This window comes from Poecilia reticulata, chromosome 14 (assembly GCF_904066995.2).
Source record: "Poecilia reticulata chromosome 14, P_reticulata-male-v2, whole genome shotgun sequence".
Lineage (NCBI taxonomy): Eukaryota > Metazoa > Chordata > Actinopteri > Cyprinodontiformes > Poeciliidae > Poecilia > Poecilia reticulata.
The window spans coordinates 18,503,655-18,523,343 of record NC_088843.1 but is presented as its reverse complement, the minus strand read 5'-3'; the positions used below and the strand labels follow the sequence as shown (position 1 = coordinate 18,523,343).

General features: G+C 41.8%; 1 protein-coding gene across 2 annotated transcripts in view; it reads left to right on the top strand.

Annotated features, from left to right (window-relative positions):
• The window catches only part of dscama (Down syndrome cell adhesion molecule a), a 101,020-nt gene that overhangs the window by 70,896 nt on the left and 10,435 nt on the right, over positions 1-19,689 (top strand). For both annotated transcript variants that reach the window (XM_008428267.3, XM_008428268.3), the window contains exons 10-19: positions 102-221; positions 3,609-3,788; positions 12,730-12,926; positions 13,435-13,531; positions 13,615-13,743; positions 13,851-14,018; positions 15,015-15,085; positions 16,200-16,443; positions 17,408-17,554; positions 18,531-18,686. In XM_008428267.3, coding sequence (XP_008426489.1) covers positions 102-221; positions 3,609-3,788; positions 12,730-12,926; positions 13,435-13,531; positions 13,615-13,743; positions 13,851-14,018; positions 15,015-15,085; positions 16,200-16,443; positions 17,408-17,554; positions 18,531-18,686 — 1,509 coding nt within the window. The remainder of the gene's footprint in view (positions 1-101; positions 222-3,608; positions 3,789-12,729; positions 12,927-13,434; positions 13,532-13,614; positions 13,744-13,850; positions 14,019-15,014; positions 15,086-16,199; positions 16,444-17,407; positions 17,555-18,530; positions 18,687-19,689) is intronic.

The following is a 19,689-nucleotide window of genomic DNA, read 5'->3' as shown; positions in this document are numbered from 1 at the left end:
CAAGCAGTAGAAGTGCTTAGATTTGCTTTTTTATTTTGCTTCAGAATCCTAAACTAAAACACATTTCAGCATCAATAATGAGAAGTCTGTTTTACTTGCAGTTCCTCCTAAATTTGTGGTGCAACCAAAGGACCAGGATGCCATCTACGGGAAGGCGGTGATCCTCAACTGCTCAGCTGAAGGCTATCCAGTTCCTACCATCCAGTGGGAATACTCCAAAGGTAAACAAATGCTTGAGATGTGGCCATTTATGTGGATCTTTTGTAAATTTTAGTTTCTATCAGTTTAGTTTTTCTTTGGGTAGTTAGAATATACTTAAGTTAGTGTAAAACCAAAGTCTGTAATAATTTTTTATATTTGGAACTGATTAGATTACTTTGGTAACTTTTAGACCCGTCCATTCATTTAAGGGATTAAAAACACACCAGCTGTGTGGTGGTTGCGGTGCTTTTGTTTGACAAATGTCCAGAGTGAAGACGGGAGGTTTTCGTAAGATGAATTTTTTTGTCCACTTTTTGAACTCGAAACATCAGATTAAGTTAACTTTGATGTTCAACTAAATTGTAAATAATTTTTTAGTAATTGTCTAGATTTTTGTAAGAAATAAAGGGTGTATATTTTTAAAACAATCAAGTCGGAAGTGAGTCCAAGAACCTTTTTCCACCCACTGCCTTGATTGGAAATTTTTGATTTTGGATCTTAGAAGCTCAAACTTACATGAACAAAGCAAAGATGTGGAAAAAAAAAGTTGCTGGTGGCAGAATAAAATGAACTTTTTCATCTGGATGCAAAACATCTATGCGAGGTGGGAAACTCAGTGCATCAGCACTGTGAAACACGGTGGTGGTAGCATGATGCCGTGGTGATACTATTCTTCAGCAGGGGACTGAAGCTGGAGCTAAATACTGGTCAATTCTGGAAGGAAACCTCTTAAAGGGGCAGTATTATGTATTTTCCTGACATATAGTGCCATTTTATAGCACAATCGTGTAACTATTCTAGTTACAGTTACTTTAGTTTTTATGATTATGCTGTGTACATCAAAAACAACTTAAAAGGCATTGAAGTTGTTATCTGATGCCTTGAAATTGACTTCTGTGTCTTTAAGAAGCTCCTACCCACATCATCACAACAATACTTCTCCAATGATGGCATTTACAAATGTTTTTAGGAGCACTGTAGTTTGTATGACCAGCTCCACCAGGTGTTTGCTAATTGCTGCTACCGCTAGTCTGGAGGAGCTCCGTGGGTTGGGAGCTTTGGGTAACAGACGATACATTGTATGAACAGGGATTAAATTGCCCCCTAAGTCAGTGTTTCTCAACCTTTTTTGTGCCAGTGCCCCTCTAGCCTCTATCCAGGTCCCTCACCGCCCCCCACCAAAGAATTTGCAGGCTACTTTCCGCTGACCATTATTTTATAATTAATATTAATATCACTATTGTAGATGTTTTGATTTTTATGCTTGTTTCTGTATTTGCCATCAAAAATAATTTCCCAGAGAACAATAAAGCCATAGGAATAGAAATTATTTTCACAAGTGTATATGAAAAATGCAAAGAATATTTAAGTTAAAATTGGTAGGCCTAACAGCAGCCAATCAGAGTGGAAAAAATATTCTTGCCATTTTCTAGTTGTTAAATATTCCACAAAATGACCAGATAAAATGCCAATTTAAACTTTGATCTATTTGCAAACGACTGAGCTCTGCAACATTAAAACATGGATAGAACTGTAACTATATTAATCATAGCTCTTCTTCTCTTCAGTGTTTGTCGGTTTCTGGTGGTGCAGCTCTGTGCTGCCTTCAGGAGAATGGGACATCAGAGTATCATCCATAAAATTTCACCCACATGGCATTTATTGTGCAAACCAGAGCTTTCATTGGAAAAACAAAAGTCCCAGGTCCTTTAAGCCCCATACAAATAAATATGAGATAGAAACATGAATTATATCTTTATATAGACCTGTCTATTGATTTATAGATTAATAGTTTTACTGGACAGAAATTACAAATAACAAATCTGGTTCTTAATCAAATCCTAATGAGTCAAATTGAAAGTGTCATGGAGTCATCAGCCTACGACATTAACACTGACATGAAAAATAATATTGCAGAGATATATCAAATCTAATTAAAAACATAAATAAGTGATCAGTTCTTTACTGTTATGGTCTGTAAGTTATATTTATTCTCAGTACTAGATGTGGTCTCAACAAACCCATGACATTTCAACAATATTATTTTACCTTTTATGTGGAAATGGTGTCTGTTTATTCTTGGCATACAGTCCTCTCTATTAATTATTGCTCGAAAGGTCTTGCCATACCAGTTTATTCCTCTGTATTTACTTTAGTTTCTTAGTTTATTCTTGCATTTTGCTCTTCATTCATTTCCATTTAGTTTCATTTGATTAATTTTATCCTCTCTTGGTTTATTGCTATGTCCACTTTAGTTTCTTTCCTGTTGCTACATTTATTTTATCATTTATTGACGCTCACCATCAGTAATCTTCACTCATCACCTGCTGCGCCGCCTAATCGTCATGTGTTTCACATCATGTGTTGATTTTTCACTGTTCAGCGTCGGATTCTCTGTTTTTATGCCATAATTCACATCTAGTTTGTCGTTCCGTTTTATGTCCCGCTTCTCCTGTTTCAGAGTTTTGCTTAATGTGCGCGTCTTCTTTTTTTTTAAGCCCCTAAGGTGCAGGGTGGTCGGGAAGCGTATCGATGGGGAAAAGGCAAACTGACATAAACCTTTTAAAACAACGGAAACAATTTCTGCATTCTGATTATTGAAATTTAAAAGTGCTGTGTTGTTCTATCACACCCGTTTCATACCGGACCACAGTACCGGTGTTAACGCTATAAAATGAACGCTCTCTATCGTGGTATCACACAGGTAGGGATTTCTTTATTTAAATGGGTTCATTTTTCAAAGGGATACACAGTGAGGGTATCGTGATTTTAGTAATTACATGTTTATAAGAGCGATTTTCTGTTGTCCTCCCGTGGAAGCGGGCAGCTTTCAAACGGAAATAAAACACTTTTTAACATAAGTTGCTGCTTAACATGATCACAGAACTGCCAAAACATATGTACAAAAATACCAGACAAAGTGAATCACAGCAACATTATCAGTCGATGTAACACTGGATTGATGCACCACAGCGGTGCTCCTCTCTCCTGCTGCCAGTAGCAGGAGAGAGGAGCTGTGCCAAAAGCTAACAAACACTGAATAGAAGAAGGAGAAGAGTTGCCATCAATACAGTTGCAGCCAAGCATGTTTTAATGTTACACAATACAGTTTTACCAAGTTGTTCAAAGTCTAAACTGGCATTGTTGTGAATTTAAGGTGTAAAGTTTACCTTCGACCAAACGCCCCCCAAAGGAATCCCAGCGCCCCCCTTTTGTAAAAATGTCCGCCAGTGCCCCCTGCCGTCCTCTGAACGCCCCCTGGGGGGCGGTACCGCCCACGTTGAGAACCGCTACCCTAAGAGGTTGCCATTGGACCCCATATTAGCAGACGACACAAATATAAATTTTTTCACAATGACTTTCACAGTCTAACCCAAGTGACCGTCCTGCTCTGCTTTCTCCAAAAGGTGCCGGGGTACCTCAGTTCAAACCCATTGCCCTCAACTCAGGCTTTCGCATTGAGGTTCTGGTGAACGGCTCTCTGCTCATCAAGCACGTACTGGAGGAAGACAGCGGCTTCTACCTCTGCCGGGTCAGCAACGACGTCGGGGCCGATGTTAGCAAGTCCATGTATCTGAACGTCAAAAGTAAGTCTCACCTTCAAATGCCTCCGTTCTGAAAAGACTCAGGGAGCATTTTATGCCTTTGGGTGGTTTGTCCCTGTCTGGTTTTAGCTGCTGCTAAAACTCAGAGGTGAATCTGCATGTCTAGGAGATAGCACCCAGCCTATTGCTCTGTACAGAGTCTGTACTTCCTGTTAACTGCTGCTGTTGCATTGGTGAAAGTAAAGAATTTAGTTGCTGAGTGAGAAAGTAGGGATTTTTTTAAGTACTTTGGATTAAGCCCTGGATTCTGCTTATAGCCAGAAACTGCAGTAAGGACTTTTTGTGGAGCAGGCGTTTGAGAGAACTGTGGAGATTTCTTCACCTTGTATTTGCTAAAAGACAGAAACATTTTCTTGATGGTTTAAACAAACACCTAACAGTACAGCTTAACATAGAGAACGTCAAAGTTTTTGGGGGGGGTGGGGGTTTCCAGAAAATGCCAGAGTTGTTTTTTTTAAGCACAGTGTGCCATCTCCAGCTTTATTCTGGCTGGATGCACATTTTGATCAGTCATTGCTAGATGAGGCTTAGGACCCTGCAGCTCTTATCAACCTTAAGCAGAGGACTTCCTGCCGAGATCCTCACTGTCTGCTAAACGGCAGAGTTCTTCTGCAACTCTGTCTCACCGAAGGCTCAGAATTAGAACTACATGTCTAAAAATATTATAACAGGGCAACACTTTATGATGTGGTAAAAAAGTGTTGCTCCTCTTTGCAGATTTCTTTCTGTTTTGCTTTTCATGATGTTCTGATGTTATTCCCTCATCATAAACATACTTTCAATGTTGACTTGATTCTTGAGAAATTCTTTAATCTCCCATGGCAACCAGTCAGCTGTGTAAAACGCCTGCATGGATCTAGCTTTGCTTTCATCAATCAATCAATCAAATTTTATTTGTATAGCACATTTCAGCAGCAAGGCATTTCAACGTGCTTTACATAATTAAAAGAAAACAGCATGTGACATTGAATAAACAGTGAGAAAGAGAAAGAGATTTTGAAAAAAAAAAAAAGATTAAAAAAGATAAAAACATTAAAACCTACACCCCTTTTTGACCAGGGGGGACGACACCCGCACCATGGTGCGGTCTCCAAGCCTCCACCTCACTAAACAGCCGTCCCCCGCGACATTCCCACTCATCTCCTTCAGACTAGCCACCAGCAATTAGCAAACAGTTCAGTTGAACTGCATATCAACTGACCTCATTATAGGAGCTACTTCTCAGTGCAACGCTGGCAAAAACCTTGCTAAAGGGTTAATAGAGGAGCGATGACTTCCTGAAGGCAGAGTTTCAGACAGAGCAGGAAGTTTTAAAGAGACAGAGGCCCAATTTCAATGTGTTAAATTACCATGTCAAATTTCTTTGTTTATATATATATATATATATATATATATATATATATATATATATATATATATATATATATATATATATATATATATATATATACATACACACAGACCGGAACTCAGTGTCCGGTGTGCACAGCTTCTCCCTCACAACGACTGTGAAACACAGTTTTTATGTTACCATTACGTTCGCTTAGCATATTCTGCCTTATACCTTCTGATTTTAGTCACCATGGAGTTCTCAGCATTTTTTTGCAGCAGTGTTGACCACAGTGAGGCTGCTGGACGATTCGTTTGGCCTTTTTCTTGACAGAAACTTTTCCGTTTCCCACTTGCAACGCTAGCTTGAGGAGCAAAGCAACTTGACAATCAGCCAATCAGAAGGATGGACATTTCAGTAACTTATTTTATTTATATTGATTGAAAAATGAAATAGTTTCTTTTTTTTTTTTCATTTTCTGCCTCATCTTCTCTCTAATTTTCTGAGACCTCCAGAACTCCGTGTTTGGTCCCCCATGGGTCCCGCTACCCCCACTTTGGAAAACACTGTAGTGGAGTATCATCATAGTAGAAACTGTGAATAAAAGGCATGAAAACCCACATTAACTGTTCTCTTGGTGCAGACTGCTGCGTTCGCTCTGTCATGCTTGGCTGTTTTTTAGCAATAGATCTCCCAGAAGCTTGGAGACGCTTTCATTACTTTACCTTCTTTTTTTTTTTTCTATTAACCCACATTATCAATAACATGTCAAGTCCTGAAACCTGGGCTTCATATCACAGAGTATTGATCTCCGTTGTGTTTCCTGTTTTTTTTTCTTCCGGCCCTTTGTGTGTCTGTTTGAGGCCCCTCCGGCTCGTTCTCCGCTCCGGAGCCATCTTGCTGTTGTGGCACTTTTCCCTTCCTGATTTGTGTCTCCTCTCTGCAGGAGGAAGGCCCCTGGGCACAAGGAGAGCCACACCTTGCTGCATGTCCCCTGTGGGTGATGTGTGTGTGTGTGCATTCAGACAATGAGCTCATTAACCTTTAAAGCTTCTCCCTATGTTTTCTGGGTGTAATGTGGACCATCTGAAGCTATGATGTTCTGTACGCTGCGTGCTGTTTATCCAGGCCAGCCTACGCCACTCCATCAGCCCTGGCTACTTAAGAGGCTTAGGAGCCAATTAGGGTGGAACGCAGGCTGACGCGCTCATGTGATGGATAGCATGGTGCGTGTGCGTGTGTTACCGGCTGTCCAAATGTGGCTTGATGTGAGTAAACACACAGGAGAAAAATCAATAGAGCGAATCTGAGATGTATGGAACAGATGCATGGATGGCAGAGATGCTCTCAGGTGAGCAAACAAGCACAACACAAAGGCGCCCATTTCACACAGGAGCGCGCCATTTAACATAAAGAGCTGGCTCCGCCGCAGCCATTACAAAGGAATAATGGCCCAGACGAGCGAGCTAGCGCTTCCCCGTAGATCCCTCTCCGCCACGCTATTGTGGTGGACTCCCCAGGAAATGAATTGCTGCTATTCTGATGTCATAACTTGGCACTTTCATTGTTATGAGACGTGTGTGCGCGCACAAGCTAATGTCTCGTCACAATACGGCATGCACCGCGCGCCGGCTGCTCCAGCAGCTTGCCCTCGCTGCACCAGAATTAAAGCTGCAGTGTGGGACGTTTATGAAATGTATATCGTTTTTAAATGTTTGTTAAAACCGTCAGTATGATATGAGACAGATATTCCGTGAAAAGATCGATCTCCTTCACATCCACCCTGAGCTATTATTGCCGCTGGAAGAAGCACAACACTTCAGACCAAAAACAACCAATCAGAGCCAGGAGGCGGGTCTTATCGCTGTTAATTATCAGTATGCTAATGGGGGAGAAACAACTCACCGTTTAAGGACAAGGATTAGTGACCATGCTAACTAGCCTTAGCATTAACTACAGGCTCTCCTATCGGGGATGAGCAGCGTGTACATGAGGGTGGTTGATGAGCGCTAAGACTCTCTTCCCAGCTCTGATTAGTTGTTTCTATTTAGCACTGGGAGAAGGCAGGGAAGCTTGATTTTTTTTTTTTTTTCACAGATTATCTAAAAACATTATTTTATAAAAGTTACATGCTGCAGCTTTAAACCTCGTGAGAACTCGAACGAGCTCCTGCGTTTGGGTTTGCTCGGCCTCCGTCAGCGGCCATTTTTTTAGTGGATCCAGTTAGTCTCCAATCCGGCTGCAATTGGAGGCTTGAACTGATGGTTTTAACGCAATTTTCAGTCAAGCATCTCCAGTGAGGACCCAAAACAGATGCAATTGAGCCAATTCATTACCAATGCACAGTGGATGCTATCAGAGTCAGTCAGCAGCCACTCAGTGTTTATCAGAACCAATTAAGACCAATCAAGCCCGCTAGACATCATAATGTCTGAAGACGGTGATGAGGGCAGAGTGTATGATGAGGCTTTGGCAGAGAGCGGCGCTAAATGGTCTCGTGGTCACTGAGCTGTCCCTTAGATTTCCACGCTGCACCGCAAAAGTATTCACACCCCCAGAGGTTTTTTCACATTTTGTTTTACGTCCCAAGGAAAAGTAGGGGAGGATTTATTTGACGGATGACATCATTTTTAAAAATAACAATCTAAAAAGTGTGGCATGCATTTATTATTCAGTCTTCCACAAGGTTGTTTTTTGTTTTGTTTTGGGGGTTTTTTAGGAAGTCTACCAGCTTTGCTTTTCTAGGGACATGAAAATTTGCCTGGTCATCTTTACAAAATAGCTCAGACTCACTCGGATTGGACAAGAGCATCTGTGAGTCAAGTCTCAGGGGTTTTGATTTGAATTTACGTCTGGACTTTGATTAAGCCTTTCGAACATGCTTCAATCTCCATGTTTGGGGTTGTTGACCTGCTGGACGGTGAAACCTTAAAACCTTCAGACTTTTTTAACAGGTTTTCTTCCAGGATTGTCCTGCATTTAGCTGAATACAAGCTCACGCCTTTTAGGTCATTATTTGCCAAAACCTTCTTTCCACTTTATCATCATGTGCTGCCATTTGAATAAGAGTCCTGAAAATATGTGGTCGCAACATGACAAAATACGAGAGGTTTCAAGAAGATTACATATTTATCTGTGACCTTCATGTGATGTTATCATTATCCAGCCCTTCTCTGTGCAGCTCTACTGCCAGGCTACAGGCTGCTATCATGCTCCATGTCCGAGCCAATCGTGCAGCTAAGGGAATTATTTCAGTACATTGCAGACGGCCATTGAACCAGTCAATGATGTGCGATTTTGCTTTTTTTACCCCTGTCCCAACCCCCACCCCGCTTCAGCACCCACATACAGTCTGGCCCCCAGGGCAAAAAGCCGCATGTTCTTGTTCCCTCGCCTAGCGCTCTCCATGGCGCCAGGCCGCCGCCTGGCCCAACCTACGGACTCCCAGAATAGGGGAAACAGCTCAGCATGTCTACCAGAGAGTGTGTTTTAACAAAATTGGATATTTATTTTAAAACCAAAATCCAAACAAACGAACAACAACAAAAAAAAGACTACTCCGATTTTGCCTGACTTTGAAAAACGACATTTTGACTGTGATGTTTATAAATATTGTAAATATTTCTTTAAAAAAAAAGAGGAGAAAAAAAGAAAAAAGAAAAAATTAGAACATGAACACAGGCTCCTGCAGTGCGACAACAAAGATTATAATCTCAGATAGAAAGTAAAGGAGCAAAACCTGGAGGTGTAACCACTTAGTCACTCTATTACAGAAGCACTGTTTTAAAACTACAGCAGGCTAAAAATAGCATATTCTTCCTATTTAGGTTAAATGTAGATTACAGTCACACACTCACTTAAACTAATGAACAGTTGTTTATAGATGAATTATGTTACCTCTATACTGGTAAATTGTTTTCTGTTGTAGTAAGTTTATAAAAAGACACTTTTATTTATCTAAAAACTTTTATAATAATAATAAACTAACTGAAATCCAATCACCAAATTATTCAATTATAATGATTGTTTTTTTAGTATCGGTATCGGCGATATTAATCATACTTGGTATCAGATTGATCCCAGTATCACAATACCAACTGGAGAATTTGGTTTGTCAGAACTCTGTGTAATCTGCAAAGTGAAGAACAACAGAAAGGCAAATAAATGCCAAATTAGTAACGGAATAATTACTAATGAATGTAATGCTCTATGTAGCTTAAGCAAGAATGCACACTACAATTGGATCTTGTTAAATGTTTTTGTTTATATCGCTGTGAAGTCAGTGATTCGATGTAATCACCTGGGTTTCTTTAAATAGATTTTTATTAACTCTGCATTGTGTTTCAACTAGAACCAAGTTGGAATTTATTCTGTAATTGAAATATGTGTTAAAACCGACATATATTTGGATATAAATTGGGTCAGTTTTCCTTCTAAAGTGCCTTAAGGTGACATTAGTTGTACATTTTTCACTGTACAAATAAACTGAAGTGAATGAGGACATTTATAACCACGAAAGGCCACCAACGGTTGAAAAACAACAGATTTCTACAATAGCTAAGTGGAAATATGATGTTTCTGTCCTTTTGTTACAACTAACAACTAATCCCACTCAAATGAAGATGAAAATAACCATAATCTCACCCCAATCACCCGTGTTTTTTTTTTTTTTTACCTCCTGATCGCAGCTGAATGGCCTGTCACTGAATTAGCCATCCACCTGTAATTATGTCGTATCATTACCATCTTCCCGTCTGGCCCATCTGGATAATTTTGTTTGCCACATCACTAACACCGGCAGTTAGACACATTGGCAACATTTTTCTTTTCGTGATGTTTTTTTTTTTTTTTTTTTTTCTGCACTGCGACATTGCAGGACGTGATTGTGCAATCATCCCACTCCAGTGGAAATCAATGGCAGGTCCATTTTCTATTCCTGGCTACTAGAAATGGCCCTTTTTTGCCAGGAGTAGAGTCTAGAGAGAGAGGAGCCTGGGCGAGGTGGGGAGAGAGGAGGAGAGACTGTCCGATGCTGGTTGGCATGGTAACCTGGCCAGGTGAAAGGGAGCCTGGGAGAAGAGGGAGGGAGTATACAAGGGGGTTGTCTCAGGGGAGTAACCTATCAGCAGCCAGCCTATCCCCCACAATCCCTTGCAGGCTTAAGCGTATCATCACTGCCCTCTGGGTTGCTGTGGAGGAACAGGGCTCTCCTCACCTCCAAATAAAAGACACTTTGTGCTGCGCAGCAAACATGCGCTACACGTTCGGCTGTTTCTTCTTCACTTCCCAAACAGCCAAACTGCTGATGTGTCGCTCTGCAGCACAACGTGAAGGACATTCACCGCTCTCCAGATGTGTGTGTCAACATGAACACACCGGCCCACGAGGATCCAGGAGAACATAAACATTAAGTAACATTCAGTTAAGATATCTATATATCTATCTATATATAGATAGATATATAGATATATATGTTGATTTTGACTGTTGGTTTGGCGCCGTCCTGCGTCACAGCTCTTCTTTTCTTCTTCACTTTTCGCAATAATTCTGCAGCATATTAAAGAAATAAATCAGCACAACAATCACAGGGTCCAGCCGCTGCCTCAGGGCTGCCTCAGCTGCTCATGCACACACAGAGCACACACACTTTGCTGAATTTACATGCACACACACAAAGCACTTCCCAGAGGCCTCGCCATGTTCCACACACTCTGATTGTTGAGTCTTTCTTTTCTGCTCTTCATGGACGTCATTTTGGAGACGCGTTCAGTTGAAACCGAGGCCTTCTCAATGATGCCAGTGTCACAATTTTAATCGAGGTTGGAGAGTTTTGAGCAGCTGCTTTTAGGAATTATAAAATAAAATATCTTACAACCCTTGGTTTTCTTCTACTAAGAATATATGTAATAAATACTAATGTAAATATCCACTGATGTGTTTATCTGCGTTTCTGTTGTGCACTTGTACTTGTGCAATTTCACGTTGGAAATATAAATTTGCATAGTGGAAACTTGGCAATTTAAAAAAAAAAAATCTTTTATTTTTCAATAAAAGGTTTTTGCTCTAGGACGAGGTATGTTTTCAGCTGTATTTCACATTGGAATCACTTTTCTTCACATCAAGAGTCATGATCAACAACCAGATGTTGGTACTGCTGCATTGAGCCATTTTATACCACAGTCAAGTAACTACGTTACATTCAGTTGTTATGAAAATGCTGCATGTGTTAAAAAAAACAAACTTAAAACAAATTTGAATCTGCTTCAAAACTCTATAACAGTGAAAGCAAGATTAACTCTAGACGCACCAGTTTTTGGTGGAGGGAAGGATTAGGAGATGTCGGAGCAATCTGCCCTTTTCTAACTCTGATTGGATGAAATCATGAATATCAGCAGTTCATTGGAGCCTAAGATAAAAAGTAAAATTGACACAAGTACATGTTTTCATCTTGTGGAGGATTTAAGAACCGTTCTTAATATTCGGGCTAACCACAGTTAGTGATACAAGTCGATATTAACGTGTTTCTATGTTTAGAAACGCGTTAGTATCAAAAAAATTTACAAATTTATTAGTGGTAACTGATTGATGAGGCAAAAAAACACAGATTGTTACTGTTTTATAAACTGTGGCAGCCATGTTGAATTGTGAGGCTGGAGTTTGATATGTTCCAGTAGTACTGCTTCTGCTACTTCCACTTTTCAGCTTCTATTTAATTTTTTCTTCTGCAATCTGATCGTTTCCTGTTATGTCACACATCGGGACAGTACCTTGACAGACGGGATTTTCCCTTTTAATCCCCAAAGTGTTGGAAACGTGTGAAGTTCGCCCTCCGCACATCCTCTACAGACCTAATGGCTGGAAAACGTATCAGCCTCCCGTATCGCTGTCCCCGTATTTTGTCACCTAGCGGAGTACACCGCTCTGCCAGAGGTGTCAACAAATAACCGAGCCTCTTTCAGGGCGGGATCAAAGGAGCCGCGCTCGCTAAAACGAAAATGTTTACATAAAACCCAGGCAGCTGTTTCTTCCCCGCCGCTCGTCCCAAATGTGTCTCACGAAAAATTCATACTTGTCATGCAAAATAAATCAGCGTTTGTTTCCGTAGCCGAGCCCCAAATGGCGGCGGAGTGAATAAGAGATGAGGCTTAAATGTTTGCAACCTCTTGCCTGACACTTTCCATCACATCATTGGAGTTATGCTTTGTGTGTGTGTGTGTGTGTGTGTGTGTGAGGCCCAGACTGAATGTGTGCGAGAGTGTCTGGGAGTGCAGGCTTGTTATACACTCCGCTGTGGGTGTAATGAGCCATGCATGTCGTTATTGTGCGTTAAGTGTGGTGTCTTCAGAGGGTTGTTACAGCCTCCCTGCACCATTAAGGAGCCTCTGATACAAGATACGCAGCGGGGCCACACGCTTCCTTAAAGTCAGCATTAAAGCCAAACCTCATGTGTGCTTACAGCTCATTAACTATGCACAGGACTTTCAGAAAGTGAGCTGTTTCTGACCGCCTGCGAGCGAGAAAAATAGGATTCTTTCTGTGCCGCATCGGCATATGGAACCAATCCTGACAGACTCGCCTGTTTTGTCTCCTCAGTTCCTGCCATGATCACGTCCTACCCAAACACCACGCTGGCTACGCAGGGAGAGGAGAAGAAGATGAGCTGCATTGCCCACGGCGAGAAGCCCATCATGGTGCGCTGGGAGAAAGAGGAGCGCATCATCAACCCGGAGACCAGCCGCTACGTCGTTTCCGTTAAGGAAGTGGTCGACGAAGTCATCTCCACCCTGCAGGTGAGGACGGAGCGGCTCCCAGGTGAAGAAATGATGCTGGTATAATGATGGTGACACATATATAGATAGAGATATAGCTACATGCAGAGAGATGTATGGTTGGCTTTAACATCAAGAAAATTACTGGAAGAGAAGAAAGCAACTAAACTTTCATGCAATTGAATATTTTAAACCTAAAAACAAAAGTAAAATTGTTGATTTGGAAATTAAAAATCTAAGCAAATGTCCTATTGTTGATATTAGAGAAAACCATTATTTTGTTTTGTTGCTTTTATGGCTCTAGAAATGTTTTCGTCGAACTGGACCGAGATCTGTATCAATATAAATATCGCCGTATTTACTTCCGATCGATACCAAGAACATGCAGCATCACAGTTAAGCTTCCATGGTTTTACAAATAGGGAGAGAGCGAAAAAGCCTTTTTTTGTTTTTTTTAATCAAAAGCTGTTTGTACACCATCCACCTCTCAGCTGATGTCCGTCATAACGCCTCCTTCTGCATCCACCAGATCATGCCTACAGTGAGGGAGGACTCAGGCTTCTTCTCCTGCCATGCCATCAACTCCTTTGGTGAAGACAGAGGAATCATTCAACTCACAGTGCAAGGTAGAACTGACCCGCCGAGAACTTGCTCCGGTCAGATCCATAACTGAAACACTGCATAGAGTAAACGACTTCCTGCTTCACAGAGCCGCCGGATCCTCCCGAGGTGGAGATCAGAGAAGTGAAGGACAGAACCATTGCTCTGCGATGGACCATGGGGTTTGACGGCAACAGTCCCATCACAGGCTTCGACATCGAGAGCAAAAACAAATCAGGTGCAAAACCCAGTCCCCGGAGTCGTAAATATCTGGATCGGTGCTGGGATTTAACGGGACTTACTTTAATCTGGCCCCAATAAAAACCTCCATGTTTCCCCACTCAGCCTCCTGGGACACGGCTCAGAAGACCAAAGACGTTTCGCCTCAGCTGAACCAGGCGACCATCATCGACCTCCACCCCTCTTCCACTTACAACATCCGCATGTTCGCCAAGAACCTCATCGGGAAGAGCGAGGCCAGCAACGAGCTCACCATCACCACAGATGAAGCAGGTGAGTCGGAACGGACGGCATGTGTATGTAAAATCAACTTTTCAGCGTTAAAATGCTATTCAATCATCAGATGCGCACCTGAAGTGTCGCCTTGATTCGTCCATGAATGTTTGAGAAATCCTTGAATCTCCCTTGTCAACCATTTGGGTTTGTAAAACGCTCAGGGAAGCCACGCAGCTGCAGTTTCCAGGCCAGAGTTTGTGCCTCACAGAGCAGCCCTTTCCCCAAGCCTCCACCACTCTGCTCCTTCAAACTAGCAGTAGCACCAGTTAGCAAACACCTGGAGGAACTGCGCAAATGCGGGGCTCACCATACGAACGATTTCTCAGTGCAATAATCGATATTTGTAAACGTTTAATAGAGGAATGTTGAAGTTACTACTTGGAGACGGGAGCATCGGACGATGCAGGAGCTTCTTAAAGAGACAGAGTCTCAACTTAAGAGAAAGTGAGAGAGTTTCAATAAAATTTTGCAAATTTAATTTAAGTCATATTTGATATACGGCATTTTTGTAACAAGTGAAGATGACATAATTACTTGATTGATACTATAAAAGACATAATACTTTAAATAACTCATAGACTTGGTCTTCTTTATTAAAATTTTATTATTATCAACTATAATCACACAAATAAATTAGGTTTCAGAAATGAGAACCGAACTGAGAACATTTCCAACCCGGAGCCCCGTTTGCTCTGTTGCATTACTGAACACACGCTGACCCGGCGCTAAAAGCAGAACTTTTCAATTAGCGGCCGCAGTAGTAAATGTCACACCACGGTCGACAGATTGAGGCTGGACGTCTTTTTGCAAGTCATCCCCTTTCTCCTTCGTCTCACCCCTCTGTGGGCGCTGCGGGGCGCTTCTCCTCACCCCCAGGATGTACCAGCAAGTCCAAGCGTCCCATCTGTTCGCACACTCAGTCTTCATACTCTGTGTTTTCTTTTCTTTTCTTTTTTTTTCCATATCTGAACGGTGCGGATGATGTGATGGCAGCTCCCGATGGACCTCCTCAAGACGTGCAGCTGGAAGCCCTCTCCTCTCAGAGCATCCGGGTCACATGGAGGGTAAGTCCCTCCATGTTTCTACCAGACGCTGAGGATGCTAACGGCTGACTTTGAGAACAGACAACACATCCCATCAAGTGTTTGCAGAAACTGAGGATTTGTTACGTCACTGAGGAAGAAAGTTGGTGTTTCCTTCTGTGAAGAATTGTTTTAACTGAGATCCATTGGTGGGTTTTCCATCATGAACGCCCTGATCATGGTCATATTAGTCAGAAATAACTACAGAATTTGACTAGGACTTTCAACATTCTTCCTTTTTTTCCCTGTTTTAACCATTCAGAGATGAATTTGCTGGTGGTTGGATTAAAAAACTCATGAACTGTTTCGCTTTCAGGATTTTCTGCTGGAGAACAGAATTCACTGTTCCACAATTTACACCAGCAACCCAAAACCAGCGTACTGCCAACACTAAAGTTTGACGTTTCTGACATGTTGTGGTAATTTGCTCCAGATGTAACAGGACATTCGCCTTCCCAGAGTTTTTAGTTTTGTCCCAAAGTTCATGAAAATCGAGATTTTTTTTTTGTTTGCTTTTAAGGACAGGAAATCGATTTTAAGGCATTCAACATTTTTTATTGCAATTAATCACTTATATATATGCATTCAAGGGTTCCAGTCGGAACCTTTGTATTTGTGCATTTCTCATACACTCATAAATTAAAAACTTGAATCAAGTCCCACCACCAGTTTTTATTTTTTTGAATTATTTTTCAAATGTGAGACAAGCTGTTAGTCGACAGCAGGTTTTAGTTTTAAATGATGTTCTGGGGTCTTTTTGTAACCTCCAGGATGATGCTTTTTGGTGCAGGTTGGCCATTTTCGTTTTTTTTTCTATTTGTGGATAATGGTTCTCACTATGGTTTAAGAGTCTTAAAATTGGTTTTGTAACTCAACTTGAAGTGGGCGAACACAGGCATGCTTGTTTTTTTCTTCTAACAAAAGTATCATGAAAATAAAACACAGCTCGGTGACGAACTGGGTGGATTTCCTCTCCAGGATTTAAATAAATGCAAAGTACACACAAGAAAATGTAGGGAAAATACTAGTTTGTGGGGATCTGGGTTGTTGTGTGAAAAACCAACGTTCAAATCAACTTGTGTGATTTGTGTGCCAGCCGCCCAAGAAGCACCTGCAGAACGGGGCGATCCGCGGCTACCAGGTGGGCTACCGGGAGTACAGCTCCGGCGGGAACTACCAGTTCAGCGTGATCAGCGTGGAGACGACCGGGGACAACGCCGAGAGCCTGGTCCTGGACAACCTGAAGAAGTTCACCCAGTACGGAGTGGTGGTCCAGGCCAGCAACAGCGCCGGGACCGGGCCGTCTTCCACTGAGGTGGCTGCTACCACTCTGGAGGACGGTAGGAAAACATTTTCCTTTCAGACTAGATGAGGGCCATTGTACCGAAATGTTTCGATCGTTTAAAAAGCGGGATAGAATACAGTCCTTGTTTTAGGATACAGTTATTATACAGCATTAGACGGTTGTCCTTTAGAAGCCTGAGAACCTGTCGTCCTTAAAGTTTCGGCATGTAACTTTTACAAGAATAGACTTTTTACATATTTGTTAAAACTTTCACAATGTAATATGAGACAGATAACCTGTGAAAAGACGGAGCTCCTCAAACTCCTCCCTGAGCTACTGCTGCTGTCTGAAGAAGCACACGGCTCCCATCCAATCAGAGCCAGGAGGAGGGGTCTAAGCACTGCCAATCAAGCATGTGTACGTGAAACTCAGTGTGGTAATGGCAGAGAGAGACGGCTCACAATTCCAGGAAAACTGTTTATCTTCTGCAGTCAGTGGTCATGCTAACTAGCCTTAGCATTCAGGACAGGCACCGTTGTGTGTTGCTAGTTGTAGAGTGACAGAGAGAAAGGGGGAGGCTGTGAGCAGCGCATACGAGAGAGTTATTGACAGCGCTAAGATCCTCCTCCTGGCTCTGATTGGTTGCTTCTGACAGAGTGTTATATTTCTTTATTAGATGAGATTATCTGTGTCATGCGTTCACAACATAATGATAGTTTAACAAATGTGTAAAAAAAAAAAAAGAAAAAGAAAAACATTTTTAAAAAAATGTAAACCGCTGTTTTAAATCTTTCAAATATAATTGCTCTCCAAACTGGATATGATCAAATCAATTTTCAAACTTTCCCAGACTTTTTTAAACTATTCAAAGAAACATCCTAGTTTGCATTTGTTTAACACAGCTAATAAATGTAGGGCAGGAGGCTTCGATGTGTGAAGATCTGTCTCCATCTAGTGGCCGCTGGAGGGTACTGCCATGCATTCTGCCCTCTGAACCTGTCCTGCTTCTCCTCGCTCAGTGCCGAGCCGTCCTCCTGAGAACGTCCAGGCCGTGGCCACGTCTCCAGAGGTCATCTCCCTGTCCTGGCTGACTCCTCCCAAAGACGCCCTGAACGGCAACCTGCTGGGTTTCAGGGTCATCTACTGGGCCAACCTGCCTGACGGAGGTACGCAGTCACACTTTGGCTTTAAAAAAAACACACACACACACACACACACACACACACACACACACACACACACACACACACACACACACACACACATAAACACGGTACAGCTCTGAGAAAATATTTTTAAAACTGTGAACAAAAGCAGCTTAATTTCTTGATTCAGTTGGACGGTCGGTGTGTGTGAGATGTCCTCTGCTGGACGTCAGACAGCATGGCATGGTGCTGTCACATGCTGCGTTTGTGCTGGTGGGATTGGTTGTGACAGTGTGATTACCTTTGGCCCCTGCACTGTCACATCATGTTGGCCCGCCTGAGCAACATGAATGCTTTGGACTTGACAGCCAGAACCGGCTTGCATCGTAACAGTGGGGGAACACTCGCATTATAATGTTTTTAGATGATTATTTGACTGTTAAATGCAAATGAAACTCAGGATCAAGACATTTGGTATATTCTGTTTATGTACAACAACAAACAAAACTCTGAAAAGGATCATCTTAGCCACTTGCTTCCTCGATTGTTTTATTTGGTAGAGGATAAAATCACAGATACGACAGATATGGCCAATTTATTGCATTTATCAGATGAGCTTCCTGGAGGTCATCTAAGAGCACGTCTACTTTCAGATTGAGTAGAAGAAACAGTTTTGGAATCACTTAATGTTATCAGAAGTAATGCAATTCAGCTGCAATTAACTTTTGAAAGGCGAGGATGCTATATGTTGTGTAAACATATAGCAACAACATGTAGTTTTAGAGTTAAGAGAAGAAGTGGTGGGTACCTGAAGTGACATTGAAAGACAGAAAGTAGCTGGAGAACAACAGAGACCTGACAGACGTGTTGCTGGGCCAACGGTGGTTAGCAATATTGGTGTATTCCTGATTTCTGGGTCAGAATATAGTTTTGGCTGAGGAACAGAGTTTCTTACTGCCCTCTTTCACTCCTTCCTGTTCCTCCTTTGCCTCTTCAGAGCTCGGGGAGATCAGGAACGTCACGACCTCTAAGCCCTCGCTGGAGCTGGATGGACTGGAGAAATACACCAACTATAGCATCCAGGTGTTGGCCTTCACCCGAGCGGGAGACGGCGTCCGCAGTGAGCAGATTTACACCCGCACCAAGGAGGACGGTAAGGAAGACGAACACACCTTTTTACAAGAAAAATAAACAAGGCGGCTGTCAGATGGCAGGATCTGTTGTCTTGCAAATACAGTGAAGTTTTATAAATTAACTGTAAAGCAACAGTTTCTTAATGTTTTATTCAATTTCCTATGAAATTCTAACACTGAATATGTGAGAAAGTTTCAAAAAGCTTCACTCGCTTGTTTTGATTAAGGAGGCTTGAGTCGGTTGATTCCTCTCTGGATGTTTATCAGGAACACAGAGGCAGGTAGTCCGAGTTCAAACACTGACCGATTCCCGGCTGGAAAAGACAGTTTTCTAACATTCACATCTTAGTAAAATACCTCAGAATGACACCAAACAAGAAGAAAATGTTGTGTTAGTTTCACTGATGCGTAGTGTAACCAATGGCAGGATATAATCGGTGAGCATCTACATACATATTGCACATTATCAGTGTATATTCATAATGTGTTTCATTATTCATATGCATTGTCTGAACACTGTTTAGGATACACGGCCATCTTCTCTATGTGCTGCTGGTTTGTTAGAGCAGAGACAGACAAGCTGGCCAGCTATCTGTCTGATCTTACACGACTGGTTTGGGTCTTAAACTGGCACTAAGAAGTGTATTCATATCCTTCTTTAAGAAAAATTATCATTTTTCGAGTTCATCGTATGTTTAACAGGAGCTTTAGATTTCCTATATTCAGTTTCTGTGCACCTTTCATCTAATAGCTATTTTTTTTAACCAAATTTCATTTTTCTTCAAGAACTAGAATATAAAACGATATGAGAAGAGTTACTAAAGATGTTGTTTTTATAGCCACCCTGCGTCTTAATTTAGCATTAGCCTAGCCAGCACTGCAGGTTGTAGGAAAAAAAAATAGCCATCTGCGTCTGCATGTTCTGGAGAATATAGAACCTCCCTTTATCTCTGAGGTTGCCAAGATTTTCAGATTTGGGGTGTTTCACGACAGACAGAGGCTAAAAGCTCAACAGGATGTAAA